At 52.5% G+C, this 22155-nt stretch overlaps 6 protein-coding genes across 6 annotated transcripts; 3 read left to right on the forward strand and 3 right to left on the reverse strand.

Annotated features, from left to right (window-relative positions):
* The first annotated feature begins 1856 nt into the window (after positions 1-1856).
* On the forward strand, positions 1857-3279 carry M421DRAFT_420703 (Oligoxyloglucan reducing end-specific cellobiohydrolase). The gene has a single exon (XM_033592572.1). The coding sequence runs from the start codon at positions 2070-2072 to the stop codon at positions 3117-3119; it is 1050 nt and encodes a 349-aa protein (XP_033448420.1). The 5' UTR covers positions 1857-2069; the 3' UTR covers positions 3120-3279.
* Positions 3280-3446: 167 nt separating this feature from the next.
* Positions 3447-9119, reverse strand: M421DRAFT_92474 (carbohydrate esterase family 8 protein; the record flags this gene model as incomplete). Its single annotated transcript, XM_033598037.1, has 5 exons — positions 3447-3452; positions 3499-4143; positions 4216-7246; positions 7299-8811; positions 8861-9119. 5 exons carry the CDS (start codon positions 9117-9119, stop codon positions 3447-3449), a joined length of 5454 nt encoding a protein of 1817 aa, XP_033448421.1.
* A 2251-nt stretch (positions 9120-11370) lies between these two features.
* Positions 11371-16592, forward strand: M421DRAFT_420704 (ABC transporter). Its single transcript, XM_033592573.1, has 4 exons — positions 11371-12364; positions 12421-14516; positions 14567-15764; positions 15815-16592. Exons 1-4 carry the CDS (start codon positions 11847-11849, stop codon positions 16341-16343), a joined length of 4341 nt encoding a protein of 1446 aa, XP_033448422.1. The 5' UTR covers positions 11371-11846; the 3' UTR covers positions 16344-16592.
* M421DRAFT_18583 (uncharacterized protein) lies at positions 16572-16898 on the reverse strand (the record flags this gene model as incomplete). The annotated part of the gene is made up of 1 exon (XM_033587933.1): positions 16572-16898. A coding segment is annotated over one exon (327 nt), but the record flags the coding sequence as incomplete, so codon positions are not given.
* A 1428-nt stretch (positions 16899-18326) lies between these two features.
* On the forward strand, positions 18327-18767 carry M421DRAFT_420706 (uncharacterized protein). Its single transcript, XM_033592574.1, has one exon. It carries the CDS (start codon positions 18404-18406, stop codon positions 18626-18628), a length of 225 nt encoding a protein of 74 aa, XP_033448424.1. The 5' UTR covers positions 18327-18403; the 3' UTR covers positions 18629-18767.
* A 225-nt stretch (positions 18768-18992) lies between these two features.
* On the reverse strand, positions 18993-20561 carry M421DRAFT_63572 (Glucooligosaccharide oxidase; the record flags this gene model as incomplete). Its single annotated transcript, XM_033596071.1, has 2 exons — positions 18993-19984; positions 20039-20561. 2 exons carry the CDS (start codon positions 20559-20561, stop codon positions 18993-18995), a joined length of 1515 nt encoding a protein of 504 aa, XP_033448425.1.
* Positions 20562-22155: the final 1594 nt, after the last annotated feature.

The following is a 22155-nucleotide window of genomic DNA, read 5'->3' on the forward strand; positions in this document are numbered from 1 at the left end:
GACTCTATCCCTGCGACGCGCTGCTACTATCTACAGGGTTCCTCAAGCTACACTAAGTAGACGACGCGCAGGACAACCTTCACGCGCTGATATTACAGCTAACTCACGGAAGCTGGACAACAATGAGGAGAAGGTGATTGTTGAACATGTTTTTGAGCTAGATGCGCGAGGATTTTCCCCTCGGCTCTCAGATGTGGCTACTATGGCCAATTCCTTGCGCGCTGAGCGTAATCTGGGCCCTGTTGGCGCAAACTGGCCCAGTACGTTTGTTAAGCGACACCTAGAGCTTAAAGTCAAGTTCAATCGCAAGTACGACTACAAGAGAGCTCTCTGTGAAGATCCTGAGGTTCTGCAGGGCTGGTTTAGCCTGGTAGCCAACACCAAAGCCAAGTATGGCATCCAGGATGAAGACACGTACAACTTCGACGAGACAGGCTTCATGATGGGCCAGATCTCCCAAGGAGCAGTTGTTACAGCTTCAGAACGACGAGGTCGGCCAAAGGCAGTCCAGCCAGGCAACCGGGAGTGGGCTACAGCTATAGTAGGCATCAATGCCAAAGGATGGGCCATTCCTGCCTTCCTTATCTTTAAGGCCTACTACCACCTCTCTGCCTGGTACAAAGAAGAGGATCTGCCTCAAGACTGGGTTATTGGAGTCTCTGATAACGGCTGGACTACCAACAAGCTTGGTCTAGACTGGATAAACCACTTTAACAGGCATACAAAGGAGCGTACTGTTGGCACCTACCGTTTGCTCATTATTGATGGTCATGAGAGCCACAACTCTCTTGAATTCCAGCAGTACTGCAAGGATAACAAGATAATTGCTCTCTGTTTGCCTCCCCACTCATCACATCTTACACAGCCTCTTGATGTGGCTTGTTTTGCTGCTTTAAAGAAGGCGTATGGGCGCCAAGCTGAAATACTCATGCGTAACCGGATCAACCACATCACAAAGACAGAGTTCCTACCATGCTTTATACGCGCCTACAATGCTGCAATTATTTCTAGCAACATTCAGGGAGGGTTCCGAGGCGCTGGACTAGTCCCATTTAACCCACAACGGGTTATAAGCAGCCTTGATGTGAAGCTGCGCACGCCATCACCACCACTACCTGTCAACAACGAGCCCTGGCAGTCGCAAACCCCAAGCAATACCTTAGAATTTGACTCACAATCTACTCTGATTCAAGACAAGTTCAAGAAATACCAGGGTAGCTCACCAAATTCCACAACAAGCGCGCTTGAGCATTACATCAAGGGTGCAGCAATAGTCACGCACAAGCTGGTTTTGGCGCAACAGGAGATTGCCGAGCTTCGAGCAGCAAATGAGGCAGCTACACAACAGAAATCACACAAAAGAAAGCGAGTTCAGGCAGAAGAGACCCTAACAGTTAAGGAGGGCCAGCGATTGACAGCTCTAACAGAGTTTGGGGCGCGTGGTGATGGTAAGAAGGCAAAGAAGCAGGTGCGCGCTGATGGGGCTGAGCCGACCCAAAGGCGCTGTGGACGGTGTAGTAAGACTGGACATAACGCGCGAACGTGCAAGACTGATATAGAAGTAGTCTCTGAGTAATATTACAGCTTGTTTTGCCTTGTGCAGCGCCGTTTTGTGGTGTTTTGGGTCATAATAGGGTGGGCTTTGGTGGGGGCTTGGCAAAAGTGTTCCACTCGCTCGGTGTTCCACTCGCCCGTGAGGTACGTTAATCATCCCTCCAAATCTTAGATGGAAATCCCCTGTGGAGCCGGTGGGTCTCGGCCTCGCTTGAAGATGCCTCGATACACTTCAATCGAGCTTCGATCCAAAGCCAATCCAAAGCTCCCCGCCTCATCGCAATCTTACGTCGGCCCGGACGCAAGATCATTAGCTCCATGGTGTGCACCTTTGTAATGATCGTTGTTGTATACACCTTCCTATCATGGGCCTCACAAGCCTACCTGCCTGTACGGGTTAGAGATCGTTGCGCAAGGTGGGGTACCTTCAAGTACCGCACCACAGCATCATTATTGTCTGCCCAAACTTTCGCCTCGAGCTCCTGTAGACAAAACCAATTAAGTCTGGAGGTGCAATGAGAAATTACAGTGTCACCCTAGCGCTCAGCGCGTTGCTCCCGACACTCGCCTTCTCGCTGCCATCTAAACCCTCTTTGACATGGGACATAAAACCGACAAATAGCACCCGACAATTCCGCGGTCTTTCTCCAATCTCGCGTGACGTAGCCTGGATTTCAGGCACAAACAGCACCGTCCTCCTCACCACCAACGGCGGCAGATCATGGACCAACGCATCACCCTCCCTCTTCCCAGAAAACTCCACGCTCTTCCAATTTCGCGACATCGAAGCTTTCTCTCCTGAATCCGCCGTTGTCTTGTCCATCGGCGAAGGAAATGCAAGCCGGATCTACAAGACCATTGACAGTGGAAAGACCTGGAGACCAACATTTATCAACACCGAACCAGCTGCGTTCTACGACTGCATGGCGTTCGAGAACAAAAAGCACGGCCTTGCGGTGAGCGATCCGGTGGATGGCAAGTTCAGACTCATTGAAACGTGGGATGGCGGCGCGACGTGGAGGATTGTCGATCCTGCCGGGATTCCTGCTGCACTAACTGGCGAGTTCGGATTCGCGGCGAGTGGGACGTGTATTGAGGCTGCTGCAGGGCGATGGTACGTCGCGAGCGGAGGTGTTGATCCGGGACGTATTTATTGGAGCAAAGACGGGCAAAAGTGGAAGTTTAGCAATAGCTCGATTGCGGGCGGCGCAGCGGCTGGCGTTTTCTCGGTGAGATTCAGGGACGAGGAGAATGGCATCGCTGTCGGTGGGAATTATGAGAAGCCTGCAGGCAACGTCGATAATGCCGCGTGGTCGAGCGACGGCGGTAAGACATGGCACAAGGCAGAGAGCTTTCCTGGGGGGTACAGGTCTGGTGTATCCTGGGTACCTGGGCGACATCGTACCGCAGTGGCAGTAGGGACGTCTGGCTCAGATATAACGTACGATGGTGGCAGGACTTGGCAGACAATTGGGAATGGGACGTTCGATGCCGTTGAATGCGTGAGCAAGGACGCATGCTGGGCGTCCGGGTCAGGCGGTCGAGTGGCGCGTTTGAAGCTCTAGACATTGTAACGGCATTAAGGAGTACGTATTGCAAAGAAGTATTGCCACCAGGATGCATAGAGTCCTATGGGTCTCGTTTTCGGTTCAAATATACATTAAACAGTATTTACATATGGAAGTGAGTAAGTGCACCTCTCCTTCATTCGCAGGCTTGCGCGTTCTTCGCAACCTTTGTAACTGTCGACCATACAGTAGTCGTGCTCTTCGCCACTACAGTCTTGGTGCCCGGAGGCGCAGTTACTGTATCCGTAGCGACACCGCCACCCTGTGTGATGGTCTGGTACACGGTGTGGGTGCTGACAGGGAGTGTAGTGCGGATTGTCAAAGTCACATCTGCAGATCTCATGATGACCACGGTTTGCTGAGCGGCAGTGACGACCTGAGTCGATGTGCGGGTCTGGAGGCTGCTGATTGTTACAGCCTCGGGCGTCACAGTCTGCAATTGCTGCTCCGTGACGTAGCTGGTGGACAAAGCAGTTGTCGTGGAGGCTTTCAGGGTGGTGGTCTCGCCGATCGTCTTCGTCGACGTCTCAGTGGTCCAGTCGGTTGAGCCAGCTTGCGCGATGGTTGTGGTCTTGACATAAGACCCTATGCTCAAAGTACTGGTCGCGCCTGGCTGTGTGTACGTCTTGATCTTGGCGACTGAAGTCTCAGTGACAAGAGCAGTAAATCCAGCCTGAGTCGCTGTAGCGGTCTTGACGAAGCTGGTAATAGTAATGCTGATTGTTACCGTCGTAGTGCTGGCAGCCGCGCGGGCAATGACAGCACCGCGGCGGAGCATGCGAGCAGATTCGGTGGGGATGCAAGACTCCGTTGTCGTTGTCTTTTTCGTGACCGTCTTGGGAGAAACGGTGCTGATGGTGACCGAGTTTTTGGGCTTTACGGTCGTAGTTTTGGTGCTGCTGGGCTCCAGCGAGATGGTCGTCTTGATTGTTGTAGTGATACCCCTGGGCGTGATACTGTTGACAAACGTGGCCGTAGTCCCCTCGCTCTGCGTGATCGTAGTAGGCTTGGGGCTCACAGTCTGGACAAAAGAAACAGTAGTGGTTCCCTTGACGGTCACGGTTGGAGCCTTCGCCCTTGTGGTTCCACTTACTATCGTGGTCGCCTTGACAACACTACTCTTGGTAACAGCCTCTGGAGTAATCGTGAGGCTGTCGTCTTCGGTGGTTACAACTGTGGAGGTGGAGGTGATGTCGGGGGAAGTGTACGAGACGGTCGCGGTTTCCTTGTTGACCACGGTCTTAACCACATCGGCACCGGTGATTGATGCAGTCGATGTGATCTTAACGATGGTGGTGGAGGTAGCGTCAGGCTGGACGATGGTAGTGCTAGCCGTGAGCTTGATGACAGCTGTGGTTGTTGTGTAGACGGTAACGACTGGGAGCGAGGAGGTAGAGATGAGACTTGAGGAAGAAGCTGTACTCGAACTCATGGAAGTGCTGGAAGCTGAGACTGCCAAAGACGATGCAGTAGCACAGACCTGAGCAGTGCCTATTCCTACGGTGAAAGGCTGGGTGTCCACGCGAGAGAAATCGATGAACATGGTAGATGCAAAGAAGTTGGCAAGCTGGAATTGCACAACATCGGCGTCCGAAAGCTGCTGCGAAAAAGATGCACGGCCGCAGATACTCGAGCCTGGCCCATAGTTGTGATACTCTCCAAATGTCACACCACTGGTTTGAGGCGACGACTTGCTCCACTGATTCCACCCCGCGGCGCTGATCATCAAATCGAGGTAGCTATCAACAAACGCCACCCGTGCATTGCTGTTCCACGGTCTGCCAAGTCCCACATTTTTGAAGGGACCTGTGCCTGATGCAGGCTTTAGGGTGCACTGATCGAAGACGAAGCCGGCAGCAGTCGCATTGGTAGTGCGTTTGCCCGCGGTGATGCTGATGCTGTCCTCGTTCGGTGCGATGGTCGATTCGAGGAAGTATGCAGCTCCGTTGCCGTAGATGAAATCCACATTTCCTTCAATGTAGGTCTTGAAGGTGAACAGATATCCTGAGACAGAGAGGGTATCTTGATTTCCATAGATCTGGCATCCATACAAGGCAGCATACTTACTGCTCTTCACTGCGAAGCCCAGCGAGGCAATATTCTGAGTCGTGCCGGCCGTGTTGCGGAAGTTGATGTTATACGCGTAGAAGTAGTTGCCAGTGGCGTACACAGTCGCTCCGTCGGTATTGCTTCCCTCCGTGCCCTGAGTGTCAATGCCGCGGTTAAACTCGATCGAGACCTGATTTTGTGAGTAGTCATCCGTAGCATTGCTGTAGCCCATGAAAATGGTAGTGCCGGACTTGTTGACGATGAGCTGTTCGTTGTACACGCCGGGGTAGATGAAGATGGTTGCGTTAGTCTTGCTGGTAGTTGGCGCAGCGTTCAAGGCATCTTGAATGGTCTGGTAAGTCGTGGTACCGGCGATAGGACCCTTAGAAACGATGAGAGCACCACTTGGTGGGGTTGTGCCATCTGCGGTAGAATTACCGCTAACAGTGGTATTACTGGGGACAGAAGGCGCCGCAGTGGCAGGGACCGGTGTCACAATCGAGTTCCAGTAGGTCATATCGATCCACTCCGTCGAGTCCAATACCGAAGGAAGTGAGTAGGTATCCGAGGCAAGAAGTGTGGCAAAGCCGAAGGCCTCCCGGGCAGCGACGTTGTTCTCCCAGTTCGACGGGCCGCTGTTATTGAATTCGGCGAATATCACGTGGTCTGTTCGTGGATCAGAAGCACTCCAAATCTTCCATCCTGCAGGCGCTATTGTCGAGTCAATATAGCTGTTCTTGATTACGACAAGCGCATATGCAGAGTAGGGACGACCCAGGTAGACCTTGTTTGTGAGATCGTCGGCAACGCCTGGAGCAGCCGTGAACAGGCAGTTATCGAAGATATAGCCTCCAATGGCAGACATTGAGGCTCTGCTGTGAGCGGTGATGGCAGAAGACTTGCGCTTGGCACCGATTGTGCAGCCTTTGAAGTACGCCTTTGAGTATCCCCAGACAAAATCAATTGCACCACCGACGTAGCAAGACTCATAGTACTGGTAGCCGTTGGTAGCACCAGTGAGTAGCGTGTCTTGCCATCCGTCGAACGAGCAGCCATAGAAAGCGATATCGTTGCCATAGATGGAAGCTGCGAGTGTGACATAAGACGCTTGAGCACCATCGAGGTTATCAGTGTTGATTATGGCAATGTTGTAGAAGCTGATGCGGCTCGAGGCTGTCTGTATGGTAGCAGTCTCGGCGTCCGAGTGGCCAACGGGAAGTGGCGAGACAGAAAGACCATGCGAAAATGTAATCGTAACAGTGTTGTCCTTGTAGGACTGGCCAGAGTTCCCTGCGGTGTACCCAATGATTCTGACGGCACCAGGACGGTTGATAGTAGGCACCTGCTCGTTGTAGCTACCGGAGTACAGGAAGATCGTCTGGTTTGTGTTGTCCTTCGGCAAGGACGCGAGAGCCGCGGTAAAATTCGTGTAGGAAGCATTGTGACTTCCATCGACCGAAACAATAATTGCACCAGCTGGAGGGGCTGAACCGCTATCAGGATGAGCATTAATGATTGAAGTGGTCGTGCTCCCGGTGGAAGTTGTGGTGTTGGTCGAGGGCGAAGTTGAGGTTGAGGTCGAAGTACCTGTCAAGCTATAGGATGGGACATAGTCGTAGGCCGTCTGATCGAGCCATGTGGTATCACCGATCCAGGCAGCAAGCTCGTATTGCGCTGCTTGGGCAGTCGTCAAATTTGTCGCGAAGATAGCACGCTGCGTAGTAGCTTGCCACGAGCCAGGGCCGGTGTTGGCATATTCACCAAACATGATGTTCGAGGTTTGAGGAGAGCTTGTTGACCAAACCGACCATCCAGCGGCAGAAATGTGCTTGTCGATGAAAGAGTTTGTGTAGACTGCAATCGAGTTCTCGGAGTAAGGACGCCCTAAATAGCTCGTGCCAAACACGCTGCCGTAGGTGGAGCTGTAGGTAATGACAGACCGATCGAACACGTATCCACCGGTGGCAGTGGCTGTCTGTCGAGATTGCGCCGCGATACAGGTGCCGGGGGTGTTCGTGATGATCATGCATTGATGAAAGAATGCGGTCGAATAACCCCAGATGAAGTCGACAGACCTTAGCTTGGTCAGCATGCATTGAGCAGAACACCACGGATTCGAAAATTCACCCTTCAATGTAGCAGTTGGAGAAGACCTGAGTGCCTTTGTTGGCCAAGAGAGTATCCTGGAACCCGGTGAAGGAGCATCCGTATGCGGCCATGTTCGACCCATAGAAGTCGGCAGCCAGAGCAGCTGTATCCTTTGTCTGCGGGTAGACATTGGCAAAGTTGATGTTGTACAGCGCCAAGCCTGAGTTGTCACTGGTCTTCTTCGCGTAAATGGCGGGTGTAATCTCATTCCGACCAGCGCTGGTTAGGACACCGTTCGAGGTCTGGATAGTCACTTGGTTTTGGGTATAGTCGCGGGTGCTGTTTGTAGCGCCGATCAATGTGACTTTGCCCTTACGAGTGATCGAGATCTGCTCGTTGTAGACACCAGCTCCAATCTGAATGGTGTATGCCTGAGAGTCGTTCGGCAGAGCGGCGATGGCAGCGGTGACGTTGTTATAAGCACATTCCAGACCTGAATCCTTCGATACGATCAGGGTGGCGGAAGGCGCGCATGAAGATGCCGTCGATGAGGCAGTAGCACTAAGACTTGCTGACACAGTAGCATTAAGGCTTGCTGACGCAGTAGCACTGAGGCTTGCTGACACAGTGGCGTTCGCGGTGCTGGAAGGTGTGAGTGAAGAAGTCGAAAATGTTGAAAATGTTGAAGACGTTGAAGAGGCAGCAGCCGCCGAGAGCTGCGCAGCGTCAGAGTCGGCCACAGAAGACAAAACTGATGAGTCAATCCATGAAGTCGAAGAGCTGCCGTAAGGAGCGAAAGCATTCGTAAAGACCTTGTCAATCGTGTACTGCGACACCTGATCGGCTGTGAGCAGGCTATCGTACGGAGGGCGGGTCGCTGCATTGCGAACGTATGATCCAGCACCCGTGTTAGCAAACTCGCCGTAGAACGACGAGACAGTGGCAGCTGTAGGATGGAAGCCGGATGTCGAGATCAGACTTCCCATTGCAACGTTGCGGTAGATGACGGTAGAACCAGCTCCATTGGGTGCCGCTAAGAACACACCAGTGTTGCTGTAGCCAGCCTTTTGCTCGATCGAACTCGAATCGAAAACGACTGTCGAGTTGTAGAAGGTAGAACCCACGGTCGCACCCTTCGAGAACACGACACTAGCACCTGTGGACAGTGGTACAATTGTCGACTTGTAAATGTACATTGAAGGGACGTTGTAGAAGATCTTGTCTGTCCCCTCGATCCTGGAGTAGGCAAAGACCGTGAGACCGTACGACGCAGATACTGCGGTAGCTCCCGGAGAGACAATGGAACATCCGTAGAATGCGATGTTATTGCCCCGCAGAGCGAGTGCAGCTGCATTGGCTGCGGAGGCTGTGGTAATGAAGTTGATGTTCCTGAGTGTAACGCCTTTGGCACTGCTTGAGCCGATGGTGAGAGCTGCACCAGTGCTGGAGATGACCACTTGATTCTGGGACCAGTCTGCAGCAGTGGTGGTAGTAGCTCCAACTATGGTCACCGTGGCCGTGCCTACGATACTCACTGCCTCCAAGTAGGTGCCTAATGATGTTTAGCTTCGAGGTCAGCAACGGGTCCAGGCTAAACTTACCAGGCAAGACTGTCACGGTGGGGACACCGCTAATTTGTGCTGCGCTGACAGCAGCATTGACGGCAGTGTATTGACCTGAGCCGTCTAACGCTACAGTAATGGCTGCACCGGCACTGCTGAGGGTCGCTGAGTAGGACAACGTTGAAGTTACGAGTGATGCGGCTGCGCTCAACGAAGTGCTGCTGGTCGTTAGATTCGATTGAGCTGGTGATTGAGCAGCCACAAGCCCGATGAGAGCAGCAAAAACAGAAGACCGCATAGCGAGTGACGATCTCCGACGATGAGAAGATGGGGACGACGGAAACGCGAGGAATCGCAGGTTGGTAAACTCTTGGTTTACGGTGATCCACGCAGGGGTTATGCCTCTCCTAGTGCACGGGAAAGTCTAGACGGTAAGATGCATCTCGATCGGGATGTGATATAGCGGCTCATCATCGGCACGTCTCACGGCTGGGACTCGACAGCTACATCAGGATGGTTCTTCCCAGGGCGGATAGGCCCGGACCAAAGTATGAGGGGCGATGCCGTGATATTCCCGTATTCCTTACATTGAGCGTGGAAGAAAACGAACCTTCGAACTGACAGGGGATTACCTAGGTACATAACCGTTCACCTGTAAGCACACCAAAAGTGTCTGTCACTTGTGCAACGCCTGACAATAGGCACTTTGTAACAGCTGGAGCTGTAACTTGCAACGAAGGGCTTGTGGATCATTGGACAAGATGCACACGATCGAAAGCTGCCACACCAGGTTCCCCCAGCACCGCGGCTGGCAGGTCGCCGTTGCAAGCTTTAGCTAGTAACGGAATTAAAGGCGAGCCTAGGATCATGGTGGCGCCCCGTCGGCGTTATTGCGATGGTGGTATTGTTTGCGCAAATGCCCTCTTCATTCTCATTTTGTGTAGGTGCAACACTCGCTCAGCGAATCTCGAAGGTGGATCATGAGCTGGTATGATTACCGAGAGTGCCTTATCACTACCGCGCATGATCTCGCGGGTAAAGTCGTAAGGGTAGGTTGAATACCACATTGAAATACCTCCACATAAGATAGAGCGAAGCACCGAATGGCAAGACCGATACAGTTAACCACGTGGAAGGACGCGCTAGGAGCGCAGCAGCTGAGACCCGGACACTGAATCGCTATGCATGAGAATCAATAGCTAGGATGTGGCAGCGTCGTTCGATACGAGGGTTTTTGCACAGATGAGGGCACAGCCCACGTCGTGAACAGGAACTCATCGGGATCCTCGCTGTACCCAGTGCGCTGGGTGATAGGATTTCCAACGTATGGGTGTAACAACGTGGTCGAAGACTGGGGATGGACGGATCAAAAGTGGCGTCGAGATGCCTACCCGAGGCTTGCTGCAGGGACCGCGGACTTCCGGTTCATGGATTGAATTCTTCCTTGGAGCCGCTGTCGGGTTCGGGCTGAGCCTCGCCCGCTGTCGCTGTCGGGCATCCTCGCCCCAGCTCCGCCTCGGAAATTGCATTGTGGGAGGCCAGCGTCTGGACTGAACGCCTCCTCAACCCTTCAAAGCTGAAAAGAGTGGAAAACGAACGATCATGAATCGATGAACGATAGGGGCCCAGAGTGGGAAACCGCGTACGTGGACCTCTTGAGTCGCGAGTGGGCAGTGGGGCACGCAGCCCGTAGACAGATCATTGAGCCGCCGTCTGCACTCCTGCTCTGCTGCATTAGTGTCGCTTATACCCAGATGATCTAAAGGAAGCCCGGGGAAGCGGCTCGTTGACTTTATGTGATAGGCAAACGTGTCCTAATCTCAAGGCACATTGTCGTCTTTCCGCGCTCCTCTGATGCCATCAACAACACCTCCAGGCTCTTTAGAACAAGCGGTACGAATCGAAGGGAACCAATCATTCGAGCGCCCTGATGTGCCTCATCGAGCAATTATGAGGTGTGATGACGCAATGAATGTCCGAGGTATCGGCGGTCGGGGACCTCAGCCGCCATTCACCGATACACATGTCACTCGCTCACCGTCTGCTCCGCGTAAAACAACATAAGCTACTGCATCTGTCTCTCGTAACCCAAGGACATGGACAGCAATGATTTTCGTTAAGCCACCGTCAGCCTTGCGCAATCGGACCGTTCCACCGGATATCCGAGCTGATCTATCTTAGCAACGATGACGCACGACAATCCAGCTCACATTACTGCAGTCACTTCGCCTGCATGTCGCGCAGTTGAAACCCAACACAGCATAGGCGGACGAAATGTCGTCGTGTGCAGGAGAATGGGCGTGTTTGAGGGGTGCCAAGAAGAGTGTGCGCAACTGCCACGTTCTTTGTGCCTTTACGTTCCAAGCTCACTGATACACATGGGTACTCCTAAGGGGCTGCGTCGCATGGGCATCGCATCTGCGTAAAGCAGAGACCTTTTCGAAGCTTGGTATCGAGCAAGCTCGGTGTTCGGTGCTTCGTACCAGGCTGACAAATTTAATCCGCGGACTACAGTACCGGTAGCGTTGAAAAGCGCAACTCCGACCCACTTTCCCATGTTTGAATGACCCATTTCCCATGTTTGGAAAGGAGAAAAAGCCCACCCAAACGGGTCCAGAGTGCCAGTTTGCCCTCGGGTGCCGGACATCAAGGAGCCCACGGCAGCGCCCGGTCTAACTACACCAGTCTCTGGCGACTAAGGTTATGTCATGGCTGCATTTTCGACCAATAGCAATGGCGAGATTGATCTCAGAGGTGAAAATACTGGAGCTACGCACTGCGATGTCCACGCACCAATCCGTACCTTTGACATTCTATCTAGATCGCCTGCAAACGGCCAAAAATGCCTACCTTCGTCCTCGCACAACCAGGGCCAAGCAATGGTTGAGGACCGATTGTGCAAGCTCTCTGACGTTGCTCATCATTTGTATTTAAGACTTAATATCTTTTCTTCGCCCGATTCTCTAGTCCTCAACCTTACCTCCCAGATGCCAGTTCAGGCAAACTAATTCTCACCACATACGACATGGACGGCAGAAGACGAAGCATATCCGTTATGAGTCCCGGCTTGGCCGAGGGAGCTGGTGATGACCTCTTCCGGAGGCTCTCGAGAACCTTCTCCGGCAAATCACAGAGACAACAGGAGCGAATACCAGAGGAGCACGGGATCGAACGATGGACCTCAAGGAACGAGAAGGGCGAGGTCGACGACGGATCAGAGAAGACCAAGGTCAACGATTGGCGCCTGGACCAGCACGTGAAGGAACTTCAAGCCAACGATCCTGCAGAGGGTCGTAGCCTTGGCGTCACATGGAAGGGCCTCACAATCAAGGTCGTACCATCCGACGCTACGTTACAAGAGAATGTATTCAGTCAGTTCAACATGGTCCAGCAGGCAAAGGAGGCGCGAAATAAGGCTCCTTTAAAGACGATCCTTGATGATTCTTTCGGATGTGTTAAGCCTGGTGAGATGCTGCTGGTGCTTGGTAGACCGGGCTCAGGCTGCACGACTCTCCTGAAGATGCTCGCCAACAAGAGAAAGGGGTACGTAAACCATTCCGAGTGTCTGACCGTGGAGTATCCACTGACGTGACAGTCAGATACACTGAGATTGATGGCGACGTCCGCTTCGGATCCATGACTGCGAAAGAGGCCGAGCCGTACCGTGGGTCCATCGTGATCAACACTGAAGAGGAACTCTTTTACCCTTCTCTCACCGTCGGACAGAGTCTAGATTTTGCCACTCGATTGAACATCCCCGACACGCTCCCTGCCAACTCAGAGAACCGCGAAGACTATCGTGTCAAGTTCAAGAAGTTCCTTCTCGATTCTATGGGTATCTCACACACCGAAGACACAAAGGTTGGCGACGCGTTTGTTCGAGGTGTGTCTGGTGGTGAACGCAAGCGTGTGTCCATCATCGAGACCTTGTGCACAAGAGGCAGCGTCATGTGCTGGGACAATTCGACAAGGGGATTGGACGCCTCTACAGCACTTGAATACACCCGCGCCCTGCGCTCATTGACCGACACGATGGGTATTGCCACCATCGTCACGCTGTACCAGGCGGGTAACGGCATTTATGACTTATTTGACAAGGTGCTTGTCCTCGATGAAGGCAAACAGGTCTACTACGGCCCACTTGAGCAGGCTCGCCCCTTTATGGAGGACCAGGGCTTCGTCTGCAGTGACGGTGCCAACGTTGCGGACTTCCTGACAGGTGTCACCGTACCAAGCGAGCGGCAGATCCAACCTGAGTTCGAGTCACGATTCCCTCGCAACAACGTTGAACTAGCGAAGGCATACCGCGAGTCGCCCGTCAAAGCCGACATGGAGCGCGAGCTGGACTATCCCAACACTCAAGAGGCGAAGACCAACACGGAAAACTTCCTCCATGCAATTTCTCTCGACAAGTCTAAGCACCTTCCTAAGAAGTCGCCTATGACGGTTTCGTTTCTCGCTCAGGTCAAGGCGTGCGTTGCCCGTCAGTATCAAATCATTTGGGGTGACAAGGCCACGTTCATCATCAAACAAGGCTCTACCATCGTACAGGCCCTCATCTCTGGCTCTCTCTTCTACAACGCTCCGGACAACTCAGCTGGCCTATTTATCAAGGGCGGTGCTCTATTCTTGGCTCTTCTTTTCAACGCCTTAATCGCCATGTCGGAGGTCACCGATTCCTATGCTGGCCGTCCTATCCTTGCTAAACACAAGAACTTCGCTTTCTTCAACCCAGCTGCTTTTTGCTTAGCCCAGATCGCTGCGGATGTTCCAATCCTCTTCTTCCAAGTCACCTCGTTCATTGTCATTCTGTACTGGATGACTGCCCTCAAGGCCACAGCCGCCGCTTTCTTCACCTGCTGGTTTGTTGTGTACCTCACAACATTCGTCATGACTGCCTTCTTCCGCATGATCGGTGCCAGCTTTCCCAACTTTGACGCAGCTTCAAAGGTTTCCGGTTTTTCCGTCACGGCCCTGATCTTGTACATTGGCTACCAGATTCCTAAGCCACAGATGCACCCCTGGTTTGTGTGGATCTACTGGATCAATCCTCTTTCCTACGGCTTCGAGTCGTTGATGGCCAATGAATTCGAGGGTACCGTAATTCAATGCGAATACGCAAATCTGGTCCCCAACTACCTGCCGCAATACGAGAACCCCGCTTACCAATCTTGCGCTGGGATCGTAGGTGCTGCCCCCGGTGCTGTTTCATTGACTGGCGAAGAGTACCTCCGAAGCTTATCGTACTCGCCATCTCACGTCTGGCGGAACGTCGGTATCCTCTTTGCTTGGTGGGCCCTCTTCGTCGGCCTCACCATCTTCTTCACTCTTCGTTGGGATGATGCTGCTGGTTCTACTGGTGCGCTCTTAATTCCCCGCGAGAACGTAAAGAAAACTCCCAAGTCCATTGCTCCCGCTGATGTCGAAGCTCAAGCCGATGAGAAGGCTCCTCGCCCCCGATCTAACGATGGCAACGACGCCTCGAGCGACCAGGCTGGCGGAAACCTCACGCGTAACACGTCAGTCTTCACATGGCGCAACCTATCCTATGTTGTCCAGACTCCCTCAGGCCCTCGCACTCTTCTCGACAAAGTGTCGGGCTATGTAAAGCCTGGAATGCTGGGTGCTCTCATGGGTTCATCTGGTGCTGGAAAGACCACGCTACTTGATGTTCTGGCCCAGCGTAAAACTGATGGTTAGTTTCAAATTTTGTTTCAATCCTGATCATTGCTAACACCACTCAAGGCACTATCCACGGTGAAGTCCTGGTTGACGGCCGTCCTCTTCCTGTCTCCTTTCAGCGTTCCGCAGGCTACTGTGAGCAGCTGGACGTCCATGAGCCCTTATGTACGGTCCGCGAAGCTCTCGAGTTCTCCGCTCTTCTTCGTCAAAGCCGCGAGGTCTCTCGTGAGGAGAAACTTGCCTACGTTGACACTATCATTGACCTTCTGGAGTTGCACGACCTCGAACATACGCTTATCGGACGTATAGGTGCTGGTCTCTCTGTCGAACAACGTAAGCGTGTCACTATTGGTGTTGAACTCGTTTCCAAGCCCTCTATCCTGATCTTTCTTGACGAGCCCACCTCTGGTCTCGACGGACAAGCCGCCTTCAACACAGTCCGCTTCCTCAGAAAACTTGCCGATGTTGGTCAAGCAGTTCTGGTCACCATTCACCAGCCTTCTGCCCAGCTTTTCGCCCAGTTCGACACACTCCTGCTACTCGCCAAGGGCGGCAAGACAGTCTACTTCGGCGAAATTGGCGATAATGGTCAGACCGTTAAAAACTACTTTGATCGCGAAGGTGTTCCATGTCCTCGAGATGTCAACCCTGCGGAGTTCATGATCGATGTCGTCACAGGCGCTCATTCGACAGAACGGGACTGGCACCAGGTCTGGCTCGGATCGCCTGAACATACGCAAATGGAACAAGACATGGAGCACATCATCACTGACGCTGCCGGCAAGCCACCTGGTACTACTGACGATGGACACGAGTTCGCTACCGACATGTGGACCCAGACCAAGTTAGTTACTCAGCGCATGAACATCAGTTTGTACCGCAACGTCGACTACGTTAACAACAAGTTCGCCCTCCACGTCGGGGTGGCTCTCTTCATTGGTTTCTCGTTTTGGCAGATCGGCGACTCGGTTCAGGAGCAGCAACTCGTCCTCTTCTCTCTCTTCAACTACATATTTGTTGCTCCTGGGGTCATCGCACAACTGCAGCCTCTGTTCATCGACCGCCGAGATATTTACGAGACAAGGGAGAAGAAGTCAAAGATGTACCACTGGGCCCCTTTTACGACTGGACTTATCGTCTCTGAGATGCCTTACCTCGTCATCTGCAGCGTCCTCTACTTCCTTTGCTTCTACTACACTGCCGGCCTCCCGGTCTCTTCTGATAAGGCAGGTGCGGTATTCTTCGTCATGCTCATCTACCAGTAAGTTGCTCTCCTTCATCACACATCCAGTCAATGCTGATTCTAATCAGGTTCTTCTACACTGGTCTCGGTCAGTTCGTCGCCGCCTACGCACCCAACGCCGTCTTCGCCTCTCTTGTCAACCCCCTCATCATCGGTATTCTCGTCTCCTTCTGCGGTGTGCTTGTCCCCTACGCCCAGATCCAACCCTTCTGGCGCTACTGGCTGTACTACCTTAACCCCTTCAACTATTTGATGGGAGCACTCCTCGTCTTTGTTGACTTCGACTGGGAGGTCAACTGCAAGGAATCAGAGTTCGCCATCTTCGATCCTCCTTCCGGCCAGACTTGTGCTCAGTATCTCGAGGGCTGGCTTTCTGGCCCCGGTGCCCGCAACAACTTAATCAACGGTGATGCGACGGCTGATTGCAGGGTTTGTCAGTACCGCCGTGGCAGCGATTACTTGTACACCGTTAACCTTAACGACTACTACTATGGCTGGAGGGATGCGGCCATCTGTGTTCTCTTTGCCCTTTCTAGCTACGCTTTGGTCTACCTGCTTATGAAGCTCAGGACCAAGACTAGCAAGAAGGCTGAGTAAGACACGGAAAGCACTCTTTTCGTACTCAGTTTTCGGCGTTCTGTTTGGTAGATTTACGGCCGGCTCAAAATCCCGTCGATATTTAATTTGTTTCCATACGTAACGTGTTTTATAAGCGAGTGCGCATTACAAGCGAGTGCGCACCCTACCAACTTTGCGCACCTCTACAAGCGTATATCTCAACAACAAGATGAGATAGTATGTAGATATTAATAGAGTAGATTAAACAGTATCTAAAGTATCTTTCTTGCATGTACGAGAGTTATGCCCAGTCTCTCTGCACCTCTTACAGCGCGCAAGAGCCTGGCGGCTAACACCTGATTGCTCTCCTCCTTGGCGCTCTTCACAAGCAATCTGCTGATTAGCCTCACGTTGAGCAAGGATATCCTCGCCAGCTCCCTTCGTTAAGACCCCACACTGCTGTATACGCTTTTTCTTGCGCTGTTTACGTGCAGACGCTGCCTCATTTGCTCTCTCAAGGCCAGTGATCCGATCGCGCATCAGCTCAGCTGAGAGCATCATCACCTCAGCGCCCTTCTTGAGCTGGTCAATCGCGTCAATAATTGAAGCTGGCGAGGAGCTCTTATGCTTTCTTACGCGCTCACGAATCAACGTTGATTGAGCCTCAAGCTCACGTACGTTGCTCGGCGTACGAGCCTGCCAGGGAGCCTCTGGCAGAGCAGCTGGAGTAGGTGTACGCAGCTGCACGTCAAGCTTTGACAGTACAACGTCTGGTTGGAGAGGTACAAGGCCTGCACCTCGAAAGGCTGAGCAGATATTGGCTGAGGTAAACGATTGATTGAACGCTGCCTTAAATGCTGGCAGGAATTCAAGCTTCGTGATGTGGTTGATGTGGTGGCGGATCAGCGCCTCAATCTCGCGGCTGTACGCGCGCTTCAACGGCGAGAAGCAGCCAACGTCAAGCGGCTGCAGCAGGTGGGATGAGTGAGGCGGCATGCAGAGCGTGCAGATATTGTTCTTCTTGCAGAGCTCCTGAAATTCAAGAGAGTGGTGACTCTCATGGCCATCCAGGATCAGCAGCCGGCGCGCCCCAACTACCTTGCCATCTGTATGCTTAATAAAGTGCTTCAGCCACTCAACTCCAAGCTCGTTGGTTGTCCAGCTGTTCTCAGTGACTGCAACAGCCCAATCGCGTGGGATGTCTTCCTCATACCAGGCAGAAAGGTGGTACTGGCCAGCAAAGATGATGAACGGTGGGATAGCCCAGCCAGCAGCATTGATTCCCTGGATCACCGTGACCCACTCGCGATTGCCAGGCTGGATAGCCTTCGGCCGGCCTCTCCTCTCTGATCCTGTCACAACAAGCTGGGTTGTGATCTTGCCCATCATAAAGCCAGTCTCGTCAAAGCTGTGGACGTCCTCGTCAAGGATGCCATACTTAGCCTTTGTCTGCTCTACAAGCTCAAACCAGCTCCTGATCAGTACAGGATCCTCACATAGAGCTCTCTGCCTGTCGTACGCTCGATTGAAACGCGTTGTGAGACTGTCTGTACGCTTGACAAAGTTGCGCGGCCAGTGGACGCCGACCTGACCAGCGCCGCGCGCAGCCAGCAGCTTATTAGCTATATCACGTACGGCTGCGTACGTAGGCGCAAATCCACGTCGATCTAGATCGAGTATGTAGCTGACTATCACCTCCTCTTCTTGCTTAGTGAGCTTCTTTGAGTTGGGTTGGCAATTGCGTCGGGCAGGCTTGCCAGCAAGTCGGCGGTGGAGTGTGTCTCGAGAGACATTAAACGTCTGTGCAGCAACTGCCTCACTCTGAATTTGATTTCGCTGGAGAGCTAAGATAGCAAGGTGTATATTAGCCTCATAAGAAGCTGGCTGGGCTTGAGTTGGGGGTGCCATGATAGTATAAGTTCACGCGTTGCAAAAAGTTGGTGGGGTGCGCACTCGCTTGTAATGCGCACTCGCTTATAAAACACGTTAGCGAAAAGCATCTTATGTATACCTTCGACCTCTCTCGTCGGCACTTCTTACCAGATCAATAGACTCTTTCAATCCATTCATTATAACACCTTTCTTAATGACTTATACAAATGCTGATGGCACGAAGGTGGCGGGTAAAGTCGCTACTCCCGTTTTTCTTACTGAGCATCCCAGCTCAGGTACCAAACAAGGCTGCCGCGGATGGAAGAGCTACAGCTCCCTACCTCGTCATCATCGAGACGCCTGACAACAAACTCCAGCATCTCGAACCGGCTGTTGGAAAGACGACCGATCTGAAGGTCATAGTTAAACAGACCAAAGAACTATACAGGTGAATGGAATCTCCATGTCCCGAGAAAAAACTTGCTCTAGTGTTGACGGAGATGACTGTGCAGGACGAGATGAAAAGTGACGAGGTGGCGAAGGACGTGAGTGAGGACTACCAACGGAGGCGGGGTTAAACGAACCGGGCAGTGGCCGCACTGAGCATGGAAATGACGACAGCAGCTCCTTCTACTTGAAACGACAAAACCATGAGGTAGACCCATTGAATTTCTACTGTAGCTCTGTCGCCTCCCGTTCTGCTCTAACCTGACTAGATCAGGCCCTTAACCTCGCGTACCACCTCGTCTCCCATTTTCTTCCCATTAATTGAGCCCCAATTGGTATTTCCCCTGTATATCGCTCCACATACGGACTTCAAGAGCGAGTAGCACGAGCAATTGGAATAGCAAGGCCGTATCCAGAGAAGAGTCCAGTAGGATCGATAGCCGCCTTGATCTTCTGAAGTCTTGCAAAGTTGGCGCCATACAGTCTTGAGCTCCACTCTTTGACACTTAGCTCTGAGTTGACGTAGTTGACGAAGCTGCGAAGAGGAGCGGACTTCTTCAGCGAACTTTCGAACGGCTGGAGGAGGTTTTGCATGTAAGCAAGGCCATCGCTGGGCCAGACGCCTAAACTCGCAACGCCATCAACACGTATCAGCCAGAGATTATCACCGTGCGCGAACGCATGATCGCTGTCGGCGATATGGCGACTAACACCCCCCCATAGATCAAGGAAGCCAGTTTGAGTGAGGTCAGTTCTGTTGAAAGAATGATAGCTGGTGAGCAGGGCTTTTGCTTGCTTGATTTTTAGCGGGTGCTTGTTTGTTGTTGTCCAAGACTGGACGAGCGAGGCGCGGCCCCCGAGAGAGCCTCCAGTGGGTAGGTTCATACCAGCGCCAGCGGCAGCAACCTCGGACTCCCAGAAAGAGGAGAGCACAGTTTTCGTCAAGTTCACTGCAGGGGTGATCGATCTCAACGACTCGACGAGCGGGGCGAAGACTGAATCGAAATCTGCTTCCGGACCATAGAAGAATCCAGCGGACGCAAAGTCGGCCAGGGAGAAGCGAAGAGAGAGTTCGTCCGACGCTTTTCCGTCAAGAACCCACTTCTGAATTGCGAGAAGGGCAGATGATGCGGTATCAACATCGACCTCGCCCAGAGCCAACGAATAACTTACGGCCCCGTCATGAGGTAGTTCGAATGTCTTTGTTGTTGCTGAAAGAACGACACCGAAGTTCGGGCCAGCACCCTGGGCAGCCCACAGCAGATCAGAGCCCGGACCCGCTGTCACGGTTGTTCCGTTATAAAGCATGTATTCGACCGAGACGAGGTTATCAGCGGGAATGCCGAGGAACCTGCTGGTTGCTATAAGCCATTCGTCAGTCCGTTGCGTTTACGACAGCGGTTTCAATCACTCACTGCCGAAGCCTCCCCCGAAACTACTGCCCACTAGACCGACGTGCGAGCCACGTACATGAGGGAAATGGCGCTTCGTAGAGTCCCACAGGAACTTGGCAGTTGGTCCGATATTTGACCCTCCGCCGTAGGTCAACTGGTTTGTAGAGTTGTCGAAGCTGAGCTCGGTGAATGCTTCCATGTCGATTACCAGATTACCAGGCTTGCCAAAGCTATAACCTTGGAAAGAGTGACCACGGCCGAATACCGACACCTTGGTTGATGCGTTCCGGGCACAGCCCAATGCTAATGCGACTTCGCTTTGATTCCGTGGGAACGCTACGGATACAGGCTCTCGAGGGATGCGAAATTGAAAAGCCGCGGTGTCATTCGACCAGGTGGCATCTGTAGATATCGAGGCGTGTATGCCTCCATCCGAAAGACAGGCGTGAATGCTCTCTGCCTTACTAATCTGCCCAAACGCAAGGGCTGGTGTCAGGCACAACAACCCAAGAAGGCCATGTTTGTATGTATTAGATGGCGCCATCGCAGCGTTCTTTCTTGGAGATAATGTGGTGAGGGGCAATGTGAATGTTGCGGAAGCTCGCGGCCTTTATAAGCTCCTCTTCTAAGACCGCAGTCGGCGTGGACTCGGCGCAATGATCGTTGCGGCTCTTCTCATGTGTAGCGACGACACAAGAGGAAGTTAGAACCGGAACATCTCGGTAAACAATAACAGCAGACCGAAGCTCCTGCCTGGTCCGACAAAGCTAAGCCCGAGCTTCCTTTCCCTCGTTGCAACTGCCTTGTGCACTACGTGAAAGCACCATTTTCTATTGTGTCGTGCTCAACCAGATTCAGCAACCGGCTTGCTCTGATCGTTACATGATGTCAAAATAGTTGATCAATGCTTTTGAGTTTCCTACTGCGCATCAAAGCCAGCGCTTTCACGGGTGCAGAAGAGATTGCCGTCATGGTTGGGCAACTAGACACCAACGGCGCAGTTTGCTGTACGTGGGCATGAAGTCGGATAGTCTGCTCGCCCTTATCTTTGGTGCACTCGTATTGCTTCCCTGCCTACCCGGATCCTCGATCTTTGAGGCTTGGTGTCGGAGCCAAGGACGAAGCAAAGGTCTTGCGGCGCTTCAAAGTGCCGCTGCCCCACAATTCGAGGAGCCAGCCCCGGGCCACACTCTATTTAATCAGCATACACCGCAACTGCGCGACACCTGCGTAAGTGGATTCATAGTACGCATAGAGATTTCCTGTAAGACGAGGTATCTGTGCTTGTTATCCTGCTGTTGATCCGTTTACATAGACACGTTGCGTCAGTCACATAAGCAAACGCAGTTCTCAAGGGCTGGGAGAAGGTTCTCAATTGAACCCAATGCAAATTGCGATCGCGGAGGCACCATTTGAGCAGCGGTAATTGTCTGGCTGGAACAATCGATCATGATCATAACTGAAGCAGCCGGGTCCAATCGCGTCCGTCCTCAGTCGTTCAGGAGTCCGAAGATCCCCTGAATGTGAGTAGATATCAGTTCAGTTCGATGCGCGTCAGATAGGCTTGGAATGACGTTTTGTCGCAGATAACTAGCCTTATATAAGCAGCCTGATTAGATGTGAAAGTACATTCTATATTTTGTCACTTTTTAGCTGTGACACGTTTCAATTGGATTTCTTTAGTGTAACGGTTTGGGCCATGCCCAACCGCAAGTGCGAGCTGGTACCGGTATAGCTCATGTACAGCCACCTATATATGTAGCTGCCCACCTCAGATAGTCGATTAAGTGCAGTCCTCCTCCTCACACCGTTACATTTGGGGGTAGTGTGTGGAAGACTTTTAGTAGGTTCAGCTTGCAGAAACAGCTCGCTTAGATAGTCACGTGAGCGGCCCCGGCAATAGATAATAAGACCTAACTTGTACGTTGAATCTTCTTTGCTATTGACCAACAGATCCTGTCAAGTAACAGCTTGCAAGCGCGGGTAGCAGCCAAGACTGCAGCTCGAAGCAGTTATCAAATCCGAAATTACCTTTGACAGTTCGCTTGAAAATGGCACATTTCTCGTCGACTACTCGCAAGTTGAGTCTGGTGCTTTGTATTACGAAGCTAATATCACTGGCCTGACTGGAAGCAACT

Source organism: Didymella exigua (assembly GCF_010094145.1).
Source record: "Didymella exigua CBS 183.55 unplaced genomic scaffold M421scaffold_14, whole genome shotgun sequence".
Lineage (NCBI taxonomy): Eukaryota > Fungi > Ascomycota > Dothideomycetes > Pleosporales > Didymellaceae > Didymella > Didymella exigua.